A 26,823-nucleotide genomic window follows, 5' to 3' on the forward strand; every position below is an offset into this window, starting at 1 on the left:
CTACATCAGCTGATTGAACACGTTGTTCTACTGATGTCAATAAGTCAATGTTCAACTGCAGAGCTAATTTGCTGAGTCATAAGTTAATGTATCTCTATCGATGCGAGATCAGACATTTTGGCGCATATGGGCTGTGTCTGAAATAGCACCCTATGCCCTCTATACAGTGCACTACTTTTGACCGGGGCGCATAGGGCTCTGGTCAGAAATAGCGCACTATATAGGGAATAGGGTACCATTTCAGACGCAGTCATGCACTGAGTTGAATTCATTAATCATCCTAGATGTTTCTTTTTCTCATTCCTTTGGTACCAAATAAAACTGAGTATCAGTGCACTTTGAGCAAGAGTATTTGGAATTCATTATTGTTCTCTCAAGACTTTACCAGTTTATAATTTTATGAATATAAATTATTCTAAATATTGAACCACATCTTTTCAAAAACAGAGATTTCATTAATTATTTTATTTTTGTTCCTATTTTTTTTATTAAAATTGAAAACATTAATTTTATACACAAGTGAAGCCGAGTGAATTAGTCATGTTTTCTTTGCAACTTCAAAGAATGGATGTAAAACCAATTATTAATCGGGAAAAAAAGGAAAAAGGAGGGAAAGAAATGGATGTTCGATGGTAAAGGAATGGATGTTATATAGTAAAGGAATGGATGTTATATAGTAAAGGAATGGATGTTGTATAGTAAAGGAATGGATGTTATATAGTAAAGGAATGGATGTTATATAGTAAAGGAATGGATGTTAGATGGTAAAGGAATGGATGTTATATAGTAAAGGAATGGATGTTAGATGGTAAAGGAATGGATGTTATATGGTGAAGGAATGGATGTTATATAGTAAAGGAATGGATGTTATATGGTGAAGGAATGGATGTTATATAGTAAAGGAATGGATGTTATATAGTAAAGGAATGGATGTTAGATGGTAAAGGAATGGATGTTATATAGTAAAGGAATGGATGTTATATAGTAAATGAATAGATGTTATATAGTAAAGGAATGGATGTTATATAGTAAAGGAATGGATGTTATATAGTAAAGGAATGGATGTTATATAGTAAAGGAATGGATGTTGTATAGTAAAGGAATGGATGTTATATAGTAAAGGAATGGATGTTATATAGTAAAGGAATAGATGTTAGATGGCAAAGGAATGGATGTTATATAGTAAAGGAATGGATGTTATATAGTAAAGGAATGGATGTTATATAGTAAAGGAATGGATGTTATATAGTAAAGGAATGGATGTTATATAGTAAAGGAATGGATGTTATATGGTAAAGGAATTGATGTTATATGGTGAATGAATGGATGTTATATAGTAAAGGAACGGATGTTATATAGTAAAGGAATGGATGTTAGATGGTAAAGGAACGGATGTTAGATTAAAGGTATTAATAATAAAAAATAGCAACTGAAAGGTCAGAATTTTCATTTTGCAGAGATCAATAACTGTCTTCAGGTGACAAACTGATTAGGCTTCTGTGTTATCAGGGAGACATATGAGGTGCAGGTTATCTGGGAGATTTGATTTGCAGGTTCTCTGCTAGAGTGCAGGGCCCATATTCATAAAGCATCTCTGAGTAGGAGTGCTGATCTAGGACCAGTTCTGCCTTTTAGATAAAAATGAGTAAGATTACATGGACAAGGGAGACCTGATCCTAGATCAGCACTCCTTCTCTGAAACACATTATGGGTGACAGTAATTGACTGGGTGACTTCTATCTCACACTCATCAGACACACACACACACACACACACACACACACACACACACACACACACACACACACACACACACACACACACACACACACACAAGGTGACGGTAGTTATTCTATTTCACACGCTCATCAGTTCCCCACCAATCTCATTAATGAGCATATGATTCCTATTTGTCAGTATCTAGATGTGGCTGTTCAAACCATTCATATGAGTCAGTATCTAGATGTGGCTGTTCAAACCATTCATATGAGTCAGTATCTAGATGTGGCTGTTCAAACCATTCATATGAGTCAGTATCTAGATGTGGCTGTTCAAACCATTCATATGAGTCAGTATCTAGATGTGGCTGTTCAAACCATTCATATGAGTCAGTATCTAGATGTGGCTGTTCAAACCATTCATATGAGTCAGTATCTAGATGTGACTGTTCATGTGAGTCAGTATCTAGATGTGGCTGTTTGAACAGTTCATGTGAGTCAGTATCTAGATGTGGCTGTTTGAACAGTTCATGTGAGTCAGTATCTAGATGTGGCTGTTTGAACAGTTCATGTGAGTCAGTATCTAGATGTGGCTGTTTGAACAGTTCATGTGAGTCAGTATCTAGATGTGGCTGTTTGAACAGTTCATGTGAGTCAGTATCTAGATGTGGCTGTTCAAACCATTCATATGAGTCAGTATCTAGATGTGGCTGTTCAAACAGTTCATATGAGTCAGTTGTAGGAGCAGACAGTCAGAACCGTGTACTAGGCCTATCTATCAGTATAGGCAGGTCAGCCACCAGACAGACAGTCAGAACCGTGTACTAGGCCTATCTATCAGTATAGACAGGTCAGCCACCAGACAGACAGTCAGAACCATGTACTAGGTCTATCTATCAGTATAGGCAAGTCTGCCACCAGACAGACAGTCAGAACCGTGTACTAGGTCTATCTATCAGTATAGGCAGGTCAGCCACCAGACAGACAGTCAGAACCGTGTACTAGGTCTATCTATCAGTATAGGCAGGTCAGCCACAAGACAGACAGTCAGAACCGTGCACTAGGTCTATCTATCAGTATAGGCAGGTCAGCCACCAGGCAGACAGTCAGAACCGTGTACTAGGTCTATCTATCAGTATAGGCAGGTCAGCCACCAGACAGACAGTCAGAACCGTGTACTAGGTCTATCTATCAGTATAGACAGGTCAGCCACCAGACAGACAGTCAGAACCGTGTACTAGGTCTATCTATCAGTATAGACAGGTCAGCCACCAGACAGACAGTCAGAACAGTTTACTAGGCCTATCTATCAGTATAGACAGGTCAGCCACCAGACAGACAGTCAGAACTGTGTACTAGGTCTATCTATCAGTATAGGCAGGTCAGCCACCAGACAGCCTATCTATCGGCAATCAAAAACGATATCTCACAATGCAATGCTGTATCTTGCAATTTCTTGGCTTGCAATGTCTTGCAACTTCAGTAAAGCAGGGCCTATCATCACTGAATAGGCTAGGACATTCTACAAGAAACCGAGCGAAGACTGTACAACAGGCCAAAGACTGAACACACACTCGCATCATTAGTGTAGACAGGGAGTAAAAGGCAAAGTGAGAGGTTTTACTCTCGCCAAAATATGTCCAAAATAAGCCTTTGGACCTAAGCTTGTCTGCCTTCCCGCCTCTGGGACAACAACTTCCATTGTTAGAAGACCAGTGGTGTATTGTACTTAAGTAAAAATACTTTAAAGTACTACTTAAATTGTTTTTGGGGGTATCTGTACTTTACAATTTCAATTTTTTACTTTTACTTCACTACATTCTTAAAGAAAATAATGTACTTTTTACTAAATATATTTTCCATGTCACCCAAAAGTACTCGTTACATTTTGAATGCTTAGCAGGACATGTCAAATTCATGCACTTTTCAAGAGAACATTCCTGTTCATCCCTACTGCCTCTGATCTGGTGGACTCACTAAACACAAATGCTTTGTCTGTGAATGATGTCCGAGTGTTGGAGTCTGCCCCTGGCTATCCGTAAATACATAAATAAACTGGAAATGGTGCTGTCTGGCTTGCTTAATTATTTGTGAAATTATTTATTCTTTTACTTTTGATACATAAGTATATTTCAGCAATTACATTTACTTTTGATACTTAAGTATATTTAAAACCAAATACTTTTAGACTTTTACTTAAGTAGTATTTTACTGGGTGACTTTCACTTTTACTTGAGTCATGTTGTATTAAGATATCTTTACTTTTACTCAAGTATGACGATTGGGTACTTTTCCCACCACTGGCGGAGACATGCGCATCTCGTCATTATATACAGATCTCTGTCGAAGAGCATGAGCAGGTGAGCCAGCGCGAGGGAGAGAGAAGATGGGCAGGCATGCCAGCGCGAGGGAGAGAGAAGAGGGGCAGGCAGGCCAGCGCGAGGGAGAGAGAAGAGGGGCAGGCATGCCAGCGCGAGGGAGAGAGAAGAGGGGCAGGCAGGCCAGCGCGAGGGAGAGAGAAGAGGGGCAGGCAGGCCAACGCGAGGGAGAGAGAAGATGGGGCAGGCAGGCCAACGCGAGTGAGAGAGAAGAGGGGCAGGCAGGCCAGCGCGAGGGAGAGAGAAGAGGGGCAGGCAGGCCAACGTGAGGGAATGTCTTGGTAATCTGTATCTCGCAATTTCTTGTCTTCCATGCCTCGCAAGTTACCAAAGTAGCCTAAAGTCGGGTGTACACTACGGGATTTTGAGATCAGAAACAAAATCCCCAAGTCATTGACTACTCAGCAACATTTAATGTGAACTGATCTGTGTGCTACCTATCCCGTCTTTAAGCAGTCCCAGACGGCCTGATATTTTCAAACATTTTTGATTTTATCGGCACAAAGTCTGCAATGATCTTGTAGTGTGAGATATGCAACTACAAGATTTCAGAACGGTGATCAGCAATAGCCAATGAGATCTTGAGTAGTAGCGATGACTACTACTAGTATGCGTCTGTACTTGTCAAATTGTTACAGCTCTGACAAGCTCTTTACACGCAAATGTATTCAATTCAAAATGTATTGGCTAGATATTTCAACTCTGTATTTGTCAAGCATGAATGTCTGACTGAAAACATTTTTGAGGCTGCTTTGAGCCAAAGCTCGTTGTAGCTACGTTAAACCTAATCACATCATCACATCACTGTCTTAGTGAGACAGCGTGGTATGGAGAATCCTCACGACCAAGTGAAGAATCTTGTCTGTGCCACATCGTTTCTTCTGCGCACAACTACGTTGGCAAGACAACAAACTCCTGGAAAGATGGTCATTTAATGTGAGAGGCTTAGCAGTGTTACTATTTTATATGTCGTGTGGTGTCCGCCCAGACCTTTATAGCCTACCAGCTAGTTAGCAACTTTGATGGGGGTAGGGGCCGCAAACAATCTGCTCACGAGGCTGCGTACCCACATCCACCCCCCCTCCCCCCATCAGAAAATGTGCTGTTTTACAGGGTGTAGAGAAATGTTTGCAGTTTTTAATATAATATCTGAGTGAGACTGACAAACAAAATCAATGGGGGACCCCCGGCCGGTAATTCATGATACCATGATAACAACAAGTTTAGATAGCTGGCCTCTAACTAAGCAATCTAAAGAATGTTAGCTGACCTAATTGACTGAGCCGAGGGCTTTCAAAAGGGGGGCCCTTTTGTAGTTAGATGTGGCTGTTCAAACAGTGACACTACTGGATACAGTCATTTCAGTTCACTGTTGTCACTGTGTTAGATAACTGCCTAGCAACATTTTCCTTTTTCATTTCCTTCATTTCACTTTCATTTTGACTCATCTCTGAAAATATAGCTCATAGTGGTGCAAAACCTTGCATCCTCTCAGCGAAAAATACTGGGATAAACAGCAAGGGAATAGCCTACTCTACATAGACTGGTGGGGAATCATTAAGTGATGTGATGACACTGTGACCTTTTCTCCAAACCAGCCAGGAATTAACTATTCATGCAGTGGATAAACCTTCTACTTTGACACCTGAAATCAAGTGTTGTCAAACATTCCAAAGCACATTGAATGTGTCGCTAAACACTGTTGAAAGTAGTGACACAACCTTTAGTCCCTCTCTGTCTCAACTAAAACCCAGTACTAGGCCTGTTTGTGCACCCTTCCACCCTCTTTTGACACCTTCTCTATGCGTTCTCAGATGTTATTAGTCTCTCTAGCTGCCTCAGCAAAGCAACAGAGTCTCCTGTATTATCTCCAGGGCTGTAATGGGCTAGCTCATTTCGAGCCTACATGGAAACAGCCCCATCTGTCCCATGGGAAATAAATACCATATAATCACCCAGACCCTTTAAGGAATGTCTTTGAGCTTTTAATATTAGTATGCAGCCTACCCCCGCTAAATGTGTGCAAAATCTCTCTCCGCACAGCCCTAATATATTTTACATACATAACTTGACCTATACTAATGAGTGAGATGTGCTTGGTGACAAATGTGTTTCTAATATTGATTCAGCAGAGCTAGCTAGCTGGTAGATGCTAATAGAGGCATCTAATATTGATTCAGCAGAGCTAGCTAGCTGGTAGATGGAAATAGAGGTGTCTCCAGAGAATTAAAAGGAAGTACTAAATGAACTTTTAACCTGGATGTATTTTAGTGTGTCACAACATGTCAAAAGTAGTACTTGGTAATTTACTGTCATATGCACTGAGTATATAAAACATTTGGAACATCTGCTCTTTCTATGACATAGACTGTCCAGGTGAATCCGGGTGCAAGCTATGAGCAGGAAGCACTGGAGTCAACATGGGCCAGCATCCCTGTGGAAAGATTTTGACACCTTGCAGTCCATGCTCCGATGAATTAAGGCTGTTCTGAGGGCAAAAGGGGGTGCAACTCAATATTAGGAAGGTGTTGGGTCACAGTGGAGAAGGGTTCTTACAATAGCTAAAATGTCATACATGAATATTCAAATGAAATGATATTCAAAACTGTCATGTTATTTTGTGATACAGTACCTTTACCGTGGTCCTAAGAGGAAAGGTTTATCTTCCTTATAAATGAACAGTCGATAACATCAACAAACACTCTTAGAGAAAAAAGGCTAAAGGTTTCCGAAAAGGTTCTTCAGCTGACCCCAAGGGTTCTACCTGGAAACAAAAAGGGTTCTTCAATGGGTTCTCTTATGGGGACAGCTGAATAACTTTTTTAGGTTCTAGGGAGCACCTTTTTTTTCTAAGAGTGACGAAAACAATTTGTAATGAAAGAATAATAATCAACTAAACAACGAGATCTATTCACTTCTTCTCCTGGAGTTTGTTTTCCCAGACGTCCATTAATGACGCTCTATAGCCTATACCACGGTTCATCACACTCGTAACGCTGCCCTCCCCTAAACACCAGCGCCCCATTCCCTATATAGTGAACTACTTTTGACCAGGGCCTATGGGCTATCCCATAGGGCTCCGGTCCAAAGTAGTGCACTATGTAGGTAATGGGTTGCCATTTGGGACGCATCCCAGCGCAGGCATGCTGCACTATTTTATGCTGAGTTAAACAGATTGGTATTGTGTTGAAAGGCATCCCAGTCCCAGCGTATTAACCAAGGTGCAATCTCATGTGACGCACTGAGCACTCTGCTCGTGATGGGCTTCGCTAGTCAGTCCCCCTTCGTCCCTCATACACTCGCGCTCACACACACACACACACACACACGCACACACACACACACACACACACACACACACACACACACACACACACACACACACAGACAATGTTTGACACACTCACACTCACACACACACTGATAGCCTGAAGTTTGAAGTAGAAGTCTAAAGGCTGTTAGATGCTGACAAAGTCCCTGGTCTAGAAGTGTATTATTGTACCACAGTAGTATGTCTGTACCACAGCAACTTATTGTAGTGTACCACAGTAGTATGTCTGTACCACAGAAACGTATTGTAGTGTACCACAGTAGTATGTCTGTACCACATCAACTTATTGTAGTGTACCACAGTAGTATGTCTGTACCTCAGCAACTTATTGTAGTGTACCACAGTAATATGTCTGTACCTCAGCAACTTATTGTAGTGTACCACAGTAGTATGTCTGTACCACATCAACTTATTGTAGTGTACCACAGTAATATGTCTGTACCACATCAACTTATTGTAGTGTACCACAGTAGTATGTCTGTACCACATCAACTTATTGTAGTGTACCACAGTAGTATGTCTGTACCACATCAACTTATTGTAGTGTACCACAGTAGTATGTCTGTACCACAGCAACGTATTGTACCACACCACAGTAATATGTCTGTACCACAGCAACTTATTGTACCACACCACAGTAATATGTCTGAACCTCAGCAACTTATTGTACCACACCACAGTAATATGTCTGTACCTCAGCAACTTTACAGGATGACAACAACACTGCTGCATCCTCTCACATATTAGATTAAGTCACAGACACCTGTCTGTTTGTTTGTCTGTCTGCCTGTCCCCTGCCTGCCCTCTATCTGTTTGTCTGCTTCCTGCCTGTCTGCCTGCCCGCCTTCCCCAGGTCTGTCTGCACCCTGCCTACTCCCCTCCCTGCCCCCACCACCCTCCCTGCACCCTGCCTGCTCACCTCCCTGCACCCTGCCTACTCCCCTCCCTGTACCCTGCCTGCTCCCTTTGCTGTACCCTGCCTGCTCCCCTCCCTGTACCCTGCCTACTCCCCTCCCTGCACCCTGCCTGCTCCCCTCCCTGCACCCGGCCTGCTCCCCTCCCTGCACCCTGCCTACTCCCCTCCCTGCACCCTGCCTGCTCCCCTCCCTGCACCCTGCCTGCTCCCCTCCCTGCACCCTTCCTACTCCCCTCCCTGCACCCTGCCTACTCCCCTCCCTGCACCCTGCCTGCTCCCCTCCCTGCACCCTGCCTGCTCCCCTCCCTGCACCCTGCCTGCTCCCCTCCCTGCACCCTGCCTGCTCACCTCCCTGCACCCTGCCTGCTCACCTCCCTGCACCGGCCTGCTCCCCTCCCTGCACCCTGCCTGCTCCCCTCCCTGCACCCTGCCTGCTCCCCTCCCTGCACCCTGCCTGCTCCCCTCCCTGCACCCTGCCTACTCCCCTCCCTGCACCCTGCCTGCTCCCCTCCCTGCACCCTGCCTGCTCCCCTCCCTGCCCCTCCCTGCTCCCCTCCCTGCCCCCACCACCCTCCCTGCCCCTGCCTGCTCCCCTCCCTGCACCCAGCTTGCTCCCCTCCCTGCCCCCACCCCCCGTCTTCCCCCTGCCTGCATCCTGTCTGCCTCCTCCCCTCCCTACCCCCTGTCTGTCCCCTGCTCCCTGCCTGCCTCTTGTCTGCCCCCTGCCTGTCTGACCCCTGCCTGTCTGTCCCCTGTCTGCCTGTCTGCTGCTTGCCCCCTGTCTGCCTGTCTGCTGCCTGCCCGCTGTCTGCCCGCCTGCCCACCTGCCTGTCACATGATTGATAACTTGACCAGTCAACTCTCTCTCTCTCTCTGCTTCCTGCTAATTATAATGACATACAGTACAGTATAATCTAATGACTAATTTATTATGTTCATGTGTAGGCTAACAACTACAATAATAATACATTCCATTTACAAGCCTTGTTGGGGCACACTGGCATACCATTTACATAGCATGACCAATACATTGCTTCACTAACTATTAAGCAAGTATGGACATTGGAACCTGGCCTATCATATGCTTCATCCTGGTGACCAGGCCAGACCTTTCTTTCTCAAGCAGCCTGGTCACACAGGTACTATTCAGTCAGTCAGAGCCAGGTCAGCTGTGTGTGCAAACCATTCATCTCTAATAAATTATCTTTATCAGGGAAGACACAGTGGGTCGTAGACCCTGACTAAAGAGTCTGTCAGGTCTGTAAGCCTTAAATTGAAAGCTAAGTGATCGCCAAAATGAGTAGCAGAGTAAAATGAGGATGGGGCTAGGAAAGAAGTCATGAGCAGCGAAGCAGCTAATTATTCACACTGGTTTCTGGATCCATCATGACCCTCAACACGCCTCATTTCCCAAAGTCCTAACTCTTCATAGGTTGGTTTTGCATTTGCAGGAAATTAACCTAAAGGGCTTGATTACTACTAACAAACTCAGATTGTCCCTAATTTTGTCCCTAATCCCACCGCTTTAAAAACAAACTCAAACAAGCAAAGGTGAATTTCTGGATATTATGGGGATGTTATGGCAATGTTATGGGGATGTTATGGCAATGTTATAGGAACATTATGTTGATGGTTACTTTATAAAAAAAATAAATGCTTAATAATGAGGTCTGGGACAGAACAGCCCATATCATTAGCATTGACAGCAAGACTGAATAGACCAAATGATTAGCATTGACAGGAAGACTGAACAGCCCAAACCATTAGCATCGAGAGGAAGACTGAACAGCCCAAATGATTAGCATTGACAGGAAGACTGAACAGCCCAAACCATTAGCATTGACAGGAAGAATGAACAGCTCAAACCATTAGCATTGACAGGAAGACTGAACAGCCCAAACCATTAGCATTGACAGGAAGAATGAACAGCTCAAACCATTAGCATTGACAGGAAGAGGAACAGCTCCCGGCCCTCGGCCCCCAGTCCTAATCCTCTGACATGTTACTACTGTACCCTGACAGAGTCACCAGTCCTAATCCTCTGACATGTTACTACTGTACCCTGACAGAGTCACCAGTCCTAATCCTCTGACATGTTACTATTGTACCCTCACAGAGTCACCAATATTTGGTCCTTTGTGTGGAAGCCAACAGATCATCATTACCACCTGGTGGAGTCCCTGACCTGAGTAGGATCATCCTCCGCCATCCTCCACTTCTCCCTCATCCCCCTCTCCTCCGCCACTCCTCCATCCAGCCCCTGTTAAAGTCATCCCCCTCCCCCTCTCCTCCGCCACTCCTCCATCCAGCCCCTGTTAAGGTCATCCCCCTTTCCTCCGCCACTCCTCCATCCAGCCCCTGTTAAAGTCATCCCCCCTCCTCCAGCCCCTTCCATCCAGCCCCTGTTAAAGTCAGCCCCCTCCATCCAGCCCCTGTTAAAGTCATCCCCCTCTACTCCGCCCCCCCTCCATCCAGACCCTGTTAAAGTCATCCCCCTCTCCTCCGCCACTCCTCCATCCAGACCCTGTTAAAGTCATCCCCCTCTACTCCGCCCCCCCTCCATCCAGACCCTGTTAAAGTCATCCCCCTCTACTCCGCCCCCTCCATCCAGACCCTGTTAAAGTCATCCCCCTCTACTCCGCCCCCTCCATCCAGACCCTGTTAAAGTCATCACCCTCTACTCCGCCCCCTCCATCCAGACCCTGTTATAGTCATCCCCCTCTACTCCGCCCCCTCCATCCAGACCCTGTTAAAGTCATCCCCCTCTACTCCGCCCCCTCCATCCAGACCCTGTTAAAGTCATCCCCCTCTACTCCGCCCCCTCCATCCAGACCCTGTTAAAGTCATCACCCTCTCTTCGAGCCCCCTCCATCCTGACCCTGTTAGTCATCCCCCTCTACTCCGCCCCCTCCATCCTGACCCTGTTAAAGTCATCACCCTCTCTTCTAGCCCCCTCCATCCTGACCCTGTTAAAGTCATCACCCTCTCTTCAAGCCCCCTCCATCCTGACCCTGTTAAAGTTATCCCCCTCTACTCCGCCCCCTCCATCCTGACCCTGTTAAAGTCATCACCCTCTCTTCTAGCCCCCTCCATCCTGACCCTGTTAAAGTCATCACCCTCTCTTCGAGCCCCCTCCATCCTGACCCTGTTATAGTCATCCCCCTCTACTCCGCCCCCTCCATCCTGACCCTGTTAAAGTCATCACCCTCTCTTCGAGCCCCCTCCATCCTGACCCTGTTAAAGTCATCACCCTCTCTTCTAGCCCCCTCCATCCTGACCCTGTTAAAGTCATCACCCTCTCTTCTAGCCCCCTCCATCCAGACCCTGTTAAAGTCATCACCCTCTCCTCCAGCCCCCTCCATCCTGACCCTGTTAAAGTCATCCCCCTCTACTCCGCCCCCCCCTCCATCCTGACCCTGTTAAAGTCATCACCCTCTCTTCTAGCCCCCTCCATCCTGACCCTGTTAAAGTCATCACCCTCTCCTCTAGCCCCCTCCATCCTGACCCTGTTAAAGTCATCACCCTCTCTTCTAGCCCCCTCCATCCAGACCCTGTTAAAGTCATCCCCCTCTACTCCGCCCCCCCCCCCTCCATCCTGACCCTGTTAAAGTCATCACCCTCTCTTCAAGCCCCCTCCATCCAGACCCTGTTAAAGTCATCACCCTCTCTTCTAGCCCCCTCCATCCAGACCCTGTTAAAGTCATCACCCTCTCTTCTAGCCCCCTCCATCCTGACCCTGTTAAAGTCATCACCCTCTCTTCTAGCCCCCTCCATCCTGACCCTGTTAAAGTCATCACCCTCTCTTCTAGCCCCCTCCATCCTGACCCTGTTAAAGTCATCACCCTCTCCTCCGCCCCCTCCATCCAGACCCTGTTAAAGTCATCACCCTCTCTTCTAGCCCCCTCCATCCTGACCCTGTTAAAGTCATCACCCTCTCCTCCAGCCCCCTCCATCCTGACCCTGTTAAAGTCATCACCCTCTCTTCCAGCCCCCTCCATCCAGACCCTGTGAAAGTCATCCCCCTCTACTCCGCCCCCTCCATCCTGACCCTGTTAAAGTCATCACCCTCTCCTCCGCCCCCTCCATCCAGACCCTGTTAAAGTCATCACCCTCTCCTCCAGCCCCCTCCATCCTGACCCTGTTAAAGTCATCACCCTCTCTTCTAGCCCCCTCCATCCAGACCCTGTTAAAGTCATCCCCCTCTACTCCACCCCCTCCATCCTGACCCTGTTAAAGTCATCCCCCTCTCCTCCAGCCCCCTCCATCCTGACCCTGTTAAAGTCATCCCCCTCTACTCCGCCCCCTCCATCCTGACCCTGTTAAAGTCATCACCCTCTCATCCAGCCCCCTCCATCCAGACCCTGTTAAAGTCATCCCCCTCTACTCCGCCCCCCCTCCATCCTGACCCTGTTAAAGTCATCACCCTCTGTCATCCTCTGGGGAGATAACACAGCGGCCAGGCAGACCTGACTGAGCCCTTCTGACTGATAGCCTAACTGTCAGGGTGGGAAGAGGGGACAGGGAGAGGGAAGGAGAGCTTTTTCTGAATATTTTATCTTACTTGTTTTAGCCAGTAGTATTTCCAATTGCTTAGATTATAGATTATTGCAGTTATATTTTTGTGGTGATGGAAAAAAGTCAGAGGAATGTGTTCATAATAAAAAACATGAGTATGTTCACTGTAGTATACTAGGAGTATGTTTACTGTAATATACTAGGAGTATGTTCACTGTAATATACTAGGAGTATGTTCACTGTAATACACTAGGAGTATGTTCACTGTAATACACTAGGAGTATGTTCACTGTAATATACTAGGAGTATGTCCAAACTGCTTTATTATACTTGTATGATTGATAACTTTCCATATTATCTGATGAGCTGATTAAATGAGCAGAAGAAAAGCTTAATGGTCAGAGAAATAGAGTGCTAACCAGATGGTAATTGTCCTAGTCTTGTCTCTGGACTCATCACTCACTATGAACTATATACAACATGCTCTTATTAGAATATATCAAAATAGTGTAATTTAACCAATGTAGTTGGGAGAGGCTATACGGACGCTCCTGGTGCTCACAACTATGAGGTATGTTGCTAAGCTGAGAGCCACACATTTAAGCTAAGCTAGCTAGTTGTCTCCCAATGTAGTTAGTTATATGTTACCTGATCTGACATATTCGTTATGTCACATAGCATGTTTAGGTTAAGAGACAGAAATATCATAAAACTAAATTGTAAATATATGTGAATGAAAACAGTTAAAGCTATAGATACAATGGTATTCTGAGCTCAGCTTGATGATAGTGTTGTCTAATGGGTGAGTGGCATGTCTAGATTAGAGTCTTTATAATCCCACATATCTAGAGTAGAGTCTTTATTATCCCACATATCTAGAGTAGTCTTTATTATCCCACATATCTAGAGTAGAGTAGAGTCTTTATTATCCCACATATCTAGAGTAAAGTCTTTAGTATCCCACATATCTAGAGTAGAGTAGAGTCTTTATTATCCCACATATCTAGAGTAAAGTCTTTAGTATCATACACATATCTAGAGTAGAGTCTTTATTATCCCACATATCAAGAGTAGAGTCTTTATTATCCCACATATCAAGAGTAGAGTCTTTATTATCCCACATATCTAGAGTAGAGTCTTTATTATCCCACATATCTAGAGTAAAGACTTTAGTATCCCACATATCTAGAGTAGAGTCTTTATTATCCCACATATCTAGAGTAAAGACTTTAGTATCCCACATATCTAGAGTAGAGTCTTTATTATCCCACATATCTAGAGTAGAGTCTTTAGTATCCCACATATCTAGAGTAGTCTTTATTATCTCACATATCTAGAGTAGAGTCTTTATTATCCCACATATCTAGAGTAAAGTCTTTATTATCCCACATATCTAGAGTAGAGTCTTTATTATCCCACATATCTAGAGTCTTTATTATCCCACATATCTAGAGTCTTTATTATCCCACATATCTAGAGTCTTTATTATCCCACATATCTAGAGTAGAGTCTTTATTATCCCACATTTCTAGAGTAGAGTAGAGTCTTTATTATCCCACATATCTAGAGTAGAGTCATTATTATCCCACATATCTAGAGTAGTCTTTATTATCCCACATATCTAGAGTAGAGTCTTTATTATCCCACATATCTAGAGTAGAGTCTTTATTATCCCACATATCTAGAGTCTTTAGTATCCCACATATCTAGAGTAGTCCTTTGTATCCCACATCTAGAGTAGAGTACAGACTTTATTATCCTACAAGGGCAATTCATTTAGCAGCATATAGTAAAAAACGATGGACACATGACAATAAATACACACAACAGAATGTTTTAATATAGAATATTGACCTATTAGTTTTAGTCCTGCTGTATGTGATGTCACGGGGATGTTTTAATATAGAATATTGACCTATTAGTTTTAGTCCTGCTGTATGTGATGTCACGGGGATGTTTTAATATAGAATATTGACCTATTAGTTTTAGTCCTGCTGTATGTGATGTCATGGGGATGTTTTAATATAGAATATTGACCTATTAGTTTTAGTCCTGCTGTATGTGATGTCACGGGGATGTTTTAATATAGAATATTGACCTATTAGTTTTAGTCCTGCTGTATGTGATGTCATGGGGATGTTTTAATATAGAATATTGACCTATTAGTTTTAGTCCTGCTGTATGTGATGTCACGGGGATGTTTTAATATAGAATATTGACCTATTAGTTTTAGTCCTGCTGTATTTGATGTCACGGGGATGTTTTAATATAGAATATTGACCTATTAGTTTTAGTCCTGCTGTATGTGATGTCATGGGGATGTTTTAATATAGAATATTGACCTATTAGTTTTAGTCCTGCTGTATGTGATGTCATGGGGATGTTTTAATATAGAATATTGACCTATTAGTTTTAGTCCTGCTGTATGTGATGTCATGGGGATGTTTTAATATAGAATATTGACCTATTAGTTTTAGTCCTGCTGTATGTGATGTCATGGGGATGTTTTAATATAATGTTGTTTGATTTCATTCAAGTCAAGAATTACTTTACAATGAATGTTTTTCTTTTCAGATACCACAATATTCATCCCCTCTTTCAACGGCACGTCGTACCTGGAGCTGCCTCCCCTTGCCTCTCTGCTGCAGTCTCCTGGTGCCAGCGCTGATCCCCCTCACCCTGCCAATGACACCACTGTTACCCTGTATCTGACTGTCAAAACCAGAGCTACACAGGGCACCATCCTCTACAGTAAGTACAAGCATGGCATTCCACTTTTGTATCCTTTGTTTAATCAGGAGATTACGATGAGATTTGAGAATCCCTTTTACAAATGAGAACTGAAAACAACATATGATGTCAGCAAAACCCAGAAACACAATGCACCAATACAGTACAAAGTACAATAGTGACAAGAGCTTCGGATTGATGTTTGCTGGGGCTACTAGAGAAGATTAAGGTGCAATAAAGTAGGAAGGTGATTAAGCCTTTAGTCTTTCAATGTATATGATTTTGAATGCTTAATTTGTCTTATCGTTTTCTCTAAATCAAGCTGCAAATCTGTTATGAACATTCATAATGTTAAATAAGCTATCTTCATGAGTTCCATTATCAGATAACATTGTTGTGAGAATACAGTTAAACTATATTAATTATTAAACAATGAGGCAATGAGAATAATAAGGCTGACACAAGGAATATAAATAAAAGATGAATCGTTTGCAGCAAAGTACTGAAGGAAAGACCAGAATGATCTTTCTTGGTAGCACTTTACTTGACACCCCGTGTCATAACATGTTATGACACGGTCCTAACCATGTCATAACAGCTGACATAACCTGTCATAATATGGTCATAACACTGTCATGACCCATATAGTTACATCTGTTGTGACATATATTGCGTTTATGACACCTACATAAGAGTGTCAAAACCCACATTTATTCAAATGTCTTTTTCCCTGCCAAGAAGTTCTCTTTTGTTTGAAAGTCCTTTGTTGATGTTGTAAATAATTTTTTACTGACATTTTTTTCCAACATATTTTCAATAACATGTAGAAAATACACTTTGACACTGTCAAGAAGCATTATGACCATCATAATCATATAAACCAGATAGGCCTGTCATGTACATGCCCTTATGTCAGTCATCAGTCTAAAAGAGGATGTCTTGTCCTGCTCCTGAAATCTGCTCCTGCATTCATCCCAGTCTTCAGTAACAGAGCATTAGGGTAGGTGCATGTCCGACATCAATGTTTGCACAATTACAATGATACTTTAATATGGTCAATTAAATATATAATATAAACATACTGTTGACATGTGAAGCTATGGTGTAATGGAATGTTTTGCTTTGTGGGTTTTAACACTCTTATGTAGGTGTCATAACCAGCCATAAAATAACTCAATATATGTCACACAGGTCTAAATATATGTGTCATGACAGTGTTATTACCAGTTATGTCAGCTGTTATGACATGTTATGACATGGTTATGACGCTGGGTGTCAAGTAAAGTGTTAGCTTTTTTTGAGTATCAAACTAAGGTCGTGCTGTTTACAGCAAACAGTAAACACAAATTATTACTCTGAGATGTTGTTTTTTATGTATACATTTTTCTGGAAACACTTTGTTTGAAATGTACATCCTTTATTTAAACAGTTCAAATTAAGTGTTAACAATTCATCAAAGAAAAACAGTGTTTTAACGTGATTGTTGTATGTGGACAAAGTATTTTTAGGTGGACCATAGATGCAGCATAGTGGGTTTGATTCCCGTGACCACCCGTTTGTAAAATATATTCACGCACGATGCACTATATACCATGTTCACCAAATGTATGCACTCACTTTACTGTGAGTCGCTATGGAAACTTCAGAAGACAAGGAAAAGCTGCCCACTCCAAGAGCTCTGATGCAATCATGTATTATTCACCAACGTTTCAACAGCAAGCTGTCTTCAGGATTTCATTGGACTTGTGCAGGTGTTTGTAATCATGACCGACTGTGGCATGATATCATTGGTCAATTTAGAAATATCCATAATACATATAAAAAAAGAATGAATGGATATCAAACGATCATAGATACAATTTCATCATAATTAAACACAATATTATTTACAAAAACACAATCACAGGAATGGTTTCAGATCAAAGTCAATGTGTGATTGTTTTTTGCAGGTTCTTTTGATTCAACAGAATTGGTTATAACGGTGTTTCAAGGGAAGCGTGTGACAGCTATCAGCCCTCAACAAACTATTGCGATCAGTTGATTTCCTGTAAAGATCTGTGCATAGGTCATAATCCTCACAAATATCAAAAGATCAAGGAAACTGATTTGATGTGCGTCAGATTGCATAGTGAATCTCAGGTGCTCAGAACAAGAGTTAAGAAAAGCATGGAACTTCTGGTCGCTTTGGATACAAATGCTAAATGACATTTGTTATATTATTATAATAATTGTATTCAGGAATTGTATTGGTTGGAAAGATGTAAAGGAGAGTTAACCTACAGTGAAATTGTAGCTACTTTTTAATATATACTGAGTTGTAGTCCTGAGCATATCAAACATTAGGAACACCTTGTTGACTCCAATGCTTCCCACAGTTGTGTCAAGTTGAATGGTTGTCCTTTGGGTGGGGGACCATTCTTGATACACACAAGAAACTGTTGAGCATGAAAAACACAGCTGCTTTGCATTTCTTGACACGAACCGGTGCGCCTGGCACCTACTACCATACCCCGTTCAAAGGCACTTAAATCTTTAGTCTTGCCCATTCCCCCTCTGAATGGCACACATACACAATCCATGTCTCAATTGTCTCATGGCTTAAGAATCCTTCTTTGTATTTGTATTTATTATGGATCCCCATGCAGCAGCTACTCTTCCTGGGGTCCAGCAAAATTATAGCAGTTTATACCATTTTAAAAACATTACAATACATTCACAGATTTCACAACACACTGTGCCCTCAGGCCCCTACTCCACCACTACCACACATCTACAGTACTAAATCCATGTGTGTGTGTGTGTGTGTGTGTGTGTGTGTGTGTGTGTGTGTGTGTGTGTGTGAGTGTGTGTGTGTGTGTGTGTGTGTGTGTGTGTGTGTGTGTGTGTGTGTGTGTGTGTGTGTGTGTGTGTGTGTGTGTGTGTGTGTGTGTGTGTGTGTGTGTGTGTGTGTGTATAGTGCGTTATTGTGTATGCGTGTGTCTGTGCCAATGTTTGTGTTGCTTCACAGTCCACACTGTTCCATAAGGTGTTTTTGTATCTGTTTTTTTAAATCAAATTTTACTGCTTGCATCAGTTACTTGATGTAGTCATGGCTTTATGTAGTACTGTGCGCCTCCCATAGTCTGTTCTGGACTTGGGGACTGTGAATAGACCTCTTGTGGCATGTCTTGTGGGGTATGCATGGATGTCCGAGATGTGTGCCTGTAGTTCAAACAGACAGCTTTGTGTATTCAACATGTCAATAACTCTCATAAATACAAATAGTGATGAAGTGAATCTCTCTGCTGCCCGGTTCTGAGACAATTGCAATTTTACTAAGTCCTTTTTTCTGGCACCTGACCACACGACTGAACAGTAGTCAAGTTGCGACAAAACTAGGGCCTGTAGGACCTGCCTTGTTGATAGTGTTGTTAGGAATGCAGAGCAGTGCTTTATTTTGGACAGACTTCTCCCCATCCTAGCTACTGTTGTATCAATATGTGTTGACCATTAGAGTTTACAATCCAGGGTTACTCCAAGCAGCTTTTTGCTTTAACCTGTCTCCTCCCCTTCATCTACACTGATTGAAGTGGTTTTAACAAGTGATCATACAGTTGAAGTCGGAAGTTTACATACACCTTAGCCAAATACATTTAAACTTAGTTTTTCACAATTCCTGACATTTCATCTTAGTAAAAATGCCCTGTCTTAGGTTAAGTAGGATAACCACTTTATTTTAAGAATGTGAAATGTCAGAATAATTGTAGAGAGAATGATTTATTTCAGCTTTTATTTATTTCATCACATTCCCAGTGGGTCAGAAGTTTACATACACTCAATTAGTATTTGGTAGCATTGCCTTTACATTGTTTAACTTGGGTCAAATGTTTCAGGTAGCCTTCCACAACCTTCCCACAATAAGTTGGGTGAATTTTGGTCCATTCCTCCTGACAGAGCTGGTGTAACTGAGTCAGATTTGTAGGCCTCCTTGCTTGCTTTGTGATGGCCACTCCAATATAAGCAATTTTGTCACAACTTTGGGAATATACTTGGGGTCATTGTCCATTTGGAAGACCCATTTGCGACCAATCTTTAACTTCCTGACTGATGTCTTGAGATGTTGCTTCAATATATCCACATAATTTTCCTGCCTCATGATGCCATCTATTTTGTGAAGTGCACCAGTCCCTCCTGCAGCAAAGCACCCCCACAACATGATGCTGCCACCCCTGTGCTTCACGGTTGGGATGGTGTTCCTCGGCTTACAAGCCTCCCCCTTTTTCCTCCAAACATAATGATGGTCATTATGTCCAAACAGTTCTATTTTTGTTTCATCAGACCAGAGGACATTTCTCCAAAAAGTATGATCTTTGTCCCCATGTGCAGTTGCAAACCGTAGTTTGGCTTTTTTATGGCGGTTTTGGAGCAGTGGCTTCTTCGTTGCTGAGCGGCCTTTCAGGTTATGTCGATACAGGACTCGTTTTACTGTGGATATAGATACTTTTGTACCTGTTTCCTCCAGCATCTTCACAAGGTCCTTTGCTATTGTTCTGGGATTGATTTGCACTTTTCGCACCAAAGTACGTTCATCTCTAGGAGACAGAACGCGTCTCCTTCCTTAATGGTATGACGGCTGCGTCTTGAAATACATCCACAGGTACACCTCCAATTGACTCAAATGATGTCAATTAGCCTATCAGAAACTTCTAAAGCCATGACATCATTTTCTGGAATTTTCCAAGCTGTTTAAACTTCTGACCCACTGGAATTTTGATACAGTGAATTATAAGTGAAATAATCTGTCTGTAAGCAATTGTTGGAAAAATGATTAGTGTCATGCACAAAGTAGATGTCCTAACCGACTTGCCAAAACTATAGTTTGTTAACAAGAAATGTGTGGAGTGGTTGAAAAACAGGTTTTAACGACTCCAACCTAAGTGTATGTAAACTTCCGATTTCAACTGTGGATTTCACCTGGTCAGTCTATGTCATGGAAAGAGCAGATGTTCTTAATGTTTTCTATACTCGGTGTAAATTTTTGCAGATGCTTTTATACAAAGTGTCTCACAGTACAGTGAGTGCATACATTTGAGTGTAGCCTTTATGACCGCCAGCAGGAATCAAATCCATGACCCTGGCGTTTCAAGCTTCATGCTCTTACCAGCTGAGCCACACTGGAGTTAATGGAACGGCTATTCTCAGCTGCAGATGAATCCCTTTGAAGCTACAGAACGCATCCATTCCGGTCATGACTTCTCAGAGAGATTGGATGCATTCCAAATATAACACCCTATTCCCTATATAGTCCACCACTCTTGACCAGGCCCCATAGTGCACTACGTAGGGAATAGGGTGCCATTTGTGACACACAAAAAGCCACCTGTTGCTGTGAGTCAGCTTTCAGTTGGTCACAAATCTATTCCGTCTTTTCCATGGAAACCAATGAGGTTGTGTTTAAAAATGTCCTCTTGTTAAGGTTAACACATTACAGATATGCCATTCACTAACCACATCCATCCCTGCTATAAAGTCATACTTGCTGTATACTGTTGGTCGCCATGGTTTCCCAGGACCTTTTTTTCATTTGTTTTTAACTCTTTTATCCTTATGAGTTGTTAAGTCTTAAGATAAACAAGATATTGTACCTTTCAAAACTTTTAGGAATATTTCTGTCATTTTTTAAAGTACAAAGCATGTCTGGAGGAGAAGTGTCTTAACTCGGCAGCAATGAGAATACATGTTATTCCACATTGCTGCTGCTGTTATTGGATGGGTAGATTGTTTTAATTATCCCATCCCATATATCTTCACACATTGACTGTGTCCCAAATGGCATCCTATTCCCTATAGGGCACTACGTTTAACCAGAGACATACAGTATGGGCCCTGGTAAAAAACAAAGCAAAGTAGTGCACTAGAAAGGAAATGGGGTGCCATTTGGGGGACACTTTGTTTAGCGAGGGACAAAATTACCGATTTTTCAAGAGACGGATTTCTCAATTTATATCTTAACCGATGCTGTTCTGACAGTGTTTTAGGTGAGTCTTAAATTACTATAGTCAGTGATAATGTATATCCATTAAATATATATCCACAATACATTATGCAATCAGTCACTTTACCAACTGGGTGGTTTGTCATATACCGTCATCACTGCATGGTTCACAATGTAAGCTGGGAGTTTATCACCAAACAGTCATTTGAAAAGTTCCAACAGTGGAGTTGGGAGAGAAACACTGCAGGGCATCGAGGCCTGACTTTCACTAATGGTTCCAACAGTAGAGTTGGAGTTGGGAGAGAAACACTGCAGGGCATCGAGGCCTGACTTTCACTAATGGTTCCAACAGTAGAGTTGGAGTTGGGAGAGAAACACTGCAGGGCATCGAGGCCTGACTTTCACTAATGGTTCCAACAGTAGAGTTGGAGTTGGGAGAGAAACACTGCAGGGCATCGAGGCCTGACTTTCACTAATGGTTCCAACAGTAGAGTTGGAGTTGGGAGAGAAACACTGCAGGGCATCGAGGCCTGACTTTCACTAATGGTTCCAACAGTAGAGTTGGAGTTGGGAGAGAAACACTGCAGGGCATCGAGGCCTGACTTTCACTAATGGTTCCAACAGTAGAGTTGGAGTTGGGAGAGAAACACTGCAGGGCATCGAGGCCTGACTTTCACTAATGGTTCCTTTGTCCCTGTAGGAGCTGTGCGTTATGGTCTCAGAGTCTCCTGCCTTTACAATTCACACACAAAATAAACCTAAACCATTCTGTGCTCAGTAGTTTTTTTTCTGTGCTCAGGGTTTTTCCTTCCCAATTGTACATATTGTGTAGAATAACACTAAGGAGACAGGGGTTATAAATCCTTCACATCCTTTAGGTATTGTGTAGAATAGCACTAAAAGGACAAGGGTTATAAATCCTTCACATCCTCTAGGTATTGTGTAGAATAGCACTAAGAGGACAGGGGTTATAAATCCTTCACATCCTTTAGGTGTTGTGTAGAATAGCACTAAGAGGACAGGGGTTATAAATCCTTCACATCCTTTAGGTATTGTGTAGAATAGCACTAAGAGGACAGGGGTTATAAATCCTTCACATCCTTTAGGTATTGTGTAGAATAGCACTAAGAGGACAGGGGTTATAAATCCTTCACATCCTTTAGGTATTGTGTAGAATAGCACTAAGAGGACAGGGGTTATAAATCCTTCACATCCTTTAGGTATTGTGTAGAATAGCACTAAGAGAACAGGGGCTATAAATCCTTCACATCCTTTAGGTATTGTGTAGAATAGCACTAAGAGGACAGGGGTTATAAATCCTTCACATCCTTTAGGTATTGTGTAGAATAGCACTAAGAGAACAGGGGTTATAAATCCTTCACATCCTCTAGGTATTGTGTAGAATAGCACTAACAGGACAGGGGTTATAAATCCTTCACATCCTTTAGGTATTGAGAATAACAATGTACTCTCCCTTTAGTAGATTTAAATACCTGAAATACATTACATTTCTTGTATTTTTAATACAGGTTCATTCTCTTTTCTAGGTTATATTCTAGGAAAAATACTTAAGAGAAAACAACCAGAATAAAGAATGCATTTTGTTGTTAAATTTGTTCCATGAATAAGGAACTTTAATCACTAATACCATTGATCATTTCTAACTCACGAGCAAGACAAATCACCCTTTGGAGGATAAATTCTATAAATATTGGAGGATAAATTATATATATTTTTTGGAGGATAAATTCTATAAATATTGGAGGATAAATTCTATAAATATTGAAGGATAAATGTATATATATATTGGACAATAAATGATATAAATATGTTCATCTTCATACACATATTGGATGGATGCCACAAAGACCGGAAGTTATCAGAGGTGGAAAAATGTGGATGGGATTGCTCTTGATGTCAAGTTAGCAAAGTCGTTTTACTTCAAACCTTGTCACGCACACACCCACACACACACATCATTCCCTGTCACATTATCTGCTTATGTATGGTTCACCTGCCACCGGCTATCTGACAGCGTTTATCTTGTGTTGCTTCCCATCAAACGCCTCATAAGTTCCCTCTATAGATTAGAAAAGGATGACAACATCCTCACTCTGACAACATCAGGTTTTCCCTGTCATCGTCTCCTTTCTCTTCTCTTTACACACACACACAACCCACCACAATTATAATTAATGCGCAATGTACTTTAAACAGGTTGTGTTCACTGTTAAGTCTATACCAAGAAGAAGGAACAAGTCAATGAACACATTTAATTACATGTTATTTGTCACATGCTTTATAAACAACAGATGTAGTCTAACAGTGAAATACTTACTTACGGGTCCTTCCCGTAAGTAAGGTACTGAGTAATGATAATGATAAGGTACTGAGTAATGATAACTTGGCTATATACATGGGGTACCAGTACTGAGTGGATGATAACTTGGCTATATACAAGGGGTACCAGTACTGAGTGGATGATAACTTGGCTATATACAAGGAGTACCAGTACTGAGTGGATGATAACTTGGGTATAAACAAGTGGTACCAGTACTGAGTGGATGATAACTTGGCTATATACAAGGAGTACGAGTACTGAGTGGATGATAACTTGGCTATAAACAAGTGGTACCAGTACTGAGTGGATGATAACTTGGCTATATACAAGGAGTACCAGTACTGAGTGGATGATAACTTGGGTATAAACAAGGGGTACCAGTACTGAGTGGATGATAACTTGGCTATATACAAGGAGTACCAGTACTGAGTGGATGATAACTTGGGTATAAACAAGTGGTACCAGTACTGAGTGGATGATAACTTGGCTATATACAAGGAGTACGAGTACTGAGTGGATGATAACTTGGCTATAAACAAGTGGTACCAGTTCTGAGTGGATGATAACTTGGCTGTGTACAAGGAGTACCAGTACTGAGTGGATGATAACGTGGCTATATACAAGGAGTACCAGTACTGAGTGGATGATAACTTGGCTATATACAAGGGGTACCAGTAGTGAGTGGATGATAACTTGGCTATAAACAAGTGGTACCAGTACTGAGTGGATGATAACTTGGCTATGTACAAGGAGTACCAGTACTGAGTGGATGATAACTTGGCTATATACAAGGGGTACCAGTAGTGAGTGGATGTGCAGGGGTACGAGGTCATTGAGGTAGATATGTTCATATTACTAGGAATAAAGTGACAGATGGTCAATAGTAGCAGCAGTGTGTGTGATGAGTCAAAAAAAGTTTGTGCAAAAAGGCTCGCTGCATATAGTCCAGGTAGCTATGTAACTAACTATTTAACTAACTATGTAACTAACTATTTAACTAACTATGTAACTAACTATTTAGCTGTATTGTGGCTTGGAGGTAGAAGCTGTTCAGGGTCCTGTTGGTTCTAGACTTGGCGCTCCGGTACCGCTTGCGGTGAGGTAGCAGAAAGAACCATCTATGACTAGGGTGGCTGGAGTCTTTAACCATTTGTAGGGCCTTCCTCTGACACCATCTGGTATAAAGGTTCTGGATGGCAGGGAGCTCGGCCCCAGTGATGTACTGGGCCGTACGCACTACGCTCTGTATTGCCTTGCCAATCAGTTGCCATACCAAACAGTGATGCAGCCAGTCAATATGTTCTTAATGGGGCAGCTGTAGAACTTTTTGTGGATCTAAGGGCCTATGCCAAATCTTTTCAGCCTCCAGTGTGGTGGAGGTGTTGTTGCCTACCCTCACCACCTGTGGTCAGCCCGTCAGGAAGTCCAGGATCCAGAGGGAGGTGTTCAGTCCCAGTGTCCTGAGCTTAGTGATGAGCTTTGTGGGCTCTATGGTGTTGAATGCTGAGCTGTAGTCTATGAACAGCATTCTCACATAGGTGTTCCTGTTGTCCAGGTGGGAGAGGGCAGTGTGGACTGCGATAGAGATTGAACAAAGATAAGGAAGTGCCGATGGACTCTGCTGTTTAGAGGAATTAAACACAGATTTGTATCCTAATATATTTATGACAATGTCACTGCATACGTTCACTCTGATCTGGTCATTATCAAAGATGCTCTTGCAGCAGTCGAAAATGCACAAACCAGAATGCAGTGCAGGATGCAAACCAGGGGTTAAAAGGACTGAATGTTCATAAAGCACAGGGAAGAACACAGCATCCCCTTTTATCTGTCTGGGTTTCTGCAGCCCACAGAGAGAGAGGAGGCAGCCCTTCTCACATACATCAGAGGACGGAAACTGAAAGAGAAAACTCCTGAGATCAAACCGTTAATCAGAAGAGAAGAACCAGGAAGACGTAGCAGCATGCTACATCAAGATGCAGAGAATCTCTCTTAGCCCAAACCCGCTTCTTTCCTTTCACGCATCCCCCTCTCGTTTCCTCTTCTCTCCTCCACGCACCTCCCTCCCTCCCTGAAGCGCCGAGTGAGACTCCCTTTGGGCTTAACTTGTCAGCCAGACGGAGAAAGAGAGAAGGGAGGGGGATAGAGAGAAGGGGGGGACAGAAGGAGGTAAATGGAGGGAGAGAGAGGGGTCGGGTGGGGGAGTTAGAGAAGGGAGGGAGGGAGAGAGAGAGAGAGAGAGAGAGAGACAGCGAACAGGTGACAGGCAAGTGTTGACTAAAGGACAAACGCTCTGTTCCACCTAGCGCAGAGTAACAGGGCCATGGGGACAGTAGAACAGTCATTTGTCATGTCCTTGCCAACAGAAGAAAATAAAATCTACAGAAGAAAAAATGTTAGACTCGAATAGTGAACATAAACATCTATCCTATAGAAAGACTGAAGGGCCAACATAAACATCTATCCTATAGAAAGACTGAAGGGCCAACATAAACATCTATCCTATAGAAAGACTGAAGGGCCAACATAAACATCTATCCTATAGAAAGACTGAAGGGTCAACATAAACATCTATCCTATAGAAAGACTGAAGGGCCAACATACACATCTATCCTATAGAAAGACTGAAGGACCAACATAAACATCTATCCTATTGAATGACTGAAGGGTCAACATAAACATCTATCCTATAGAAAGACTGAAGGGCCAACATAAACATCTATCCTATAGAAAGACTGAAGGGCCAACATAAACATCTATCCTATAGAAATACTGAAGGGTCAACATAAACATCTATCCTATAGAAAGACTGAAGGTGCCAACATAAACATCTATCCTATAGAAATACTGAAGGTGCCAACATAAACATCAATCCTATAGAAAGACTGAAGGGCCAACATAAACATCTATCCTATAGAAA

The 26,823-nt window shown here is 42.5% G+C and overlaps 1 protein-coding gene across 1 annotated transcript in view; it reads left to right on the forward strand.

Annotated features, from left to right (window-relative positions):
- Positions 1-26,823, forward strand: part of eys (EGF-like photoreceptor maintenance factor) — a gene marked incomplete at its 5' end in the record, with an annotated part of 444,052 nt that overhangs the window by 284,601 nt on the left and 132,628 nt on the right. Inside the window, 3 exon segments of the mRNA XM_082972800.1 lie at positions 8,281-8,993; positions 12,211-12,438; positions 15,433-15,609. Of these exon segments, the coding sequence (XP_082828926.1) occupies positions 8,281-8,993; positions 12,211-12,438; positions 15,433-15,609 (1,118 nt within the window).

Source organism: Salmo salar, chromosome 01, assembly GCF_965601325.2.
Source record: "Salmo salar chromosome 01, fSalSal1, whole genome shotgun sequence".
Lineage (NCBI taxonomy): Eukaryota > Metazoa > Chordata > Actinopteri > Salmoniformes > Salmonidae > Salmo > Salmo salar.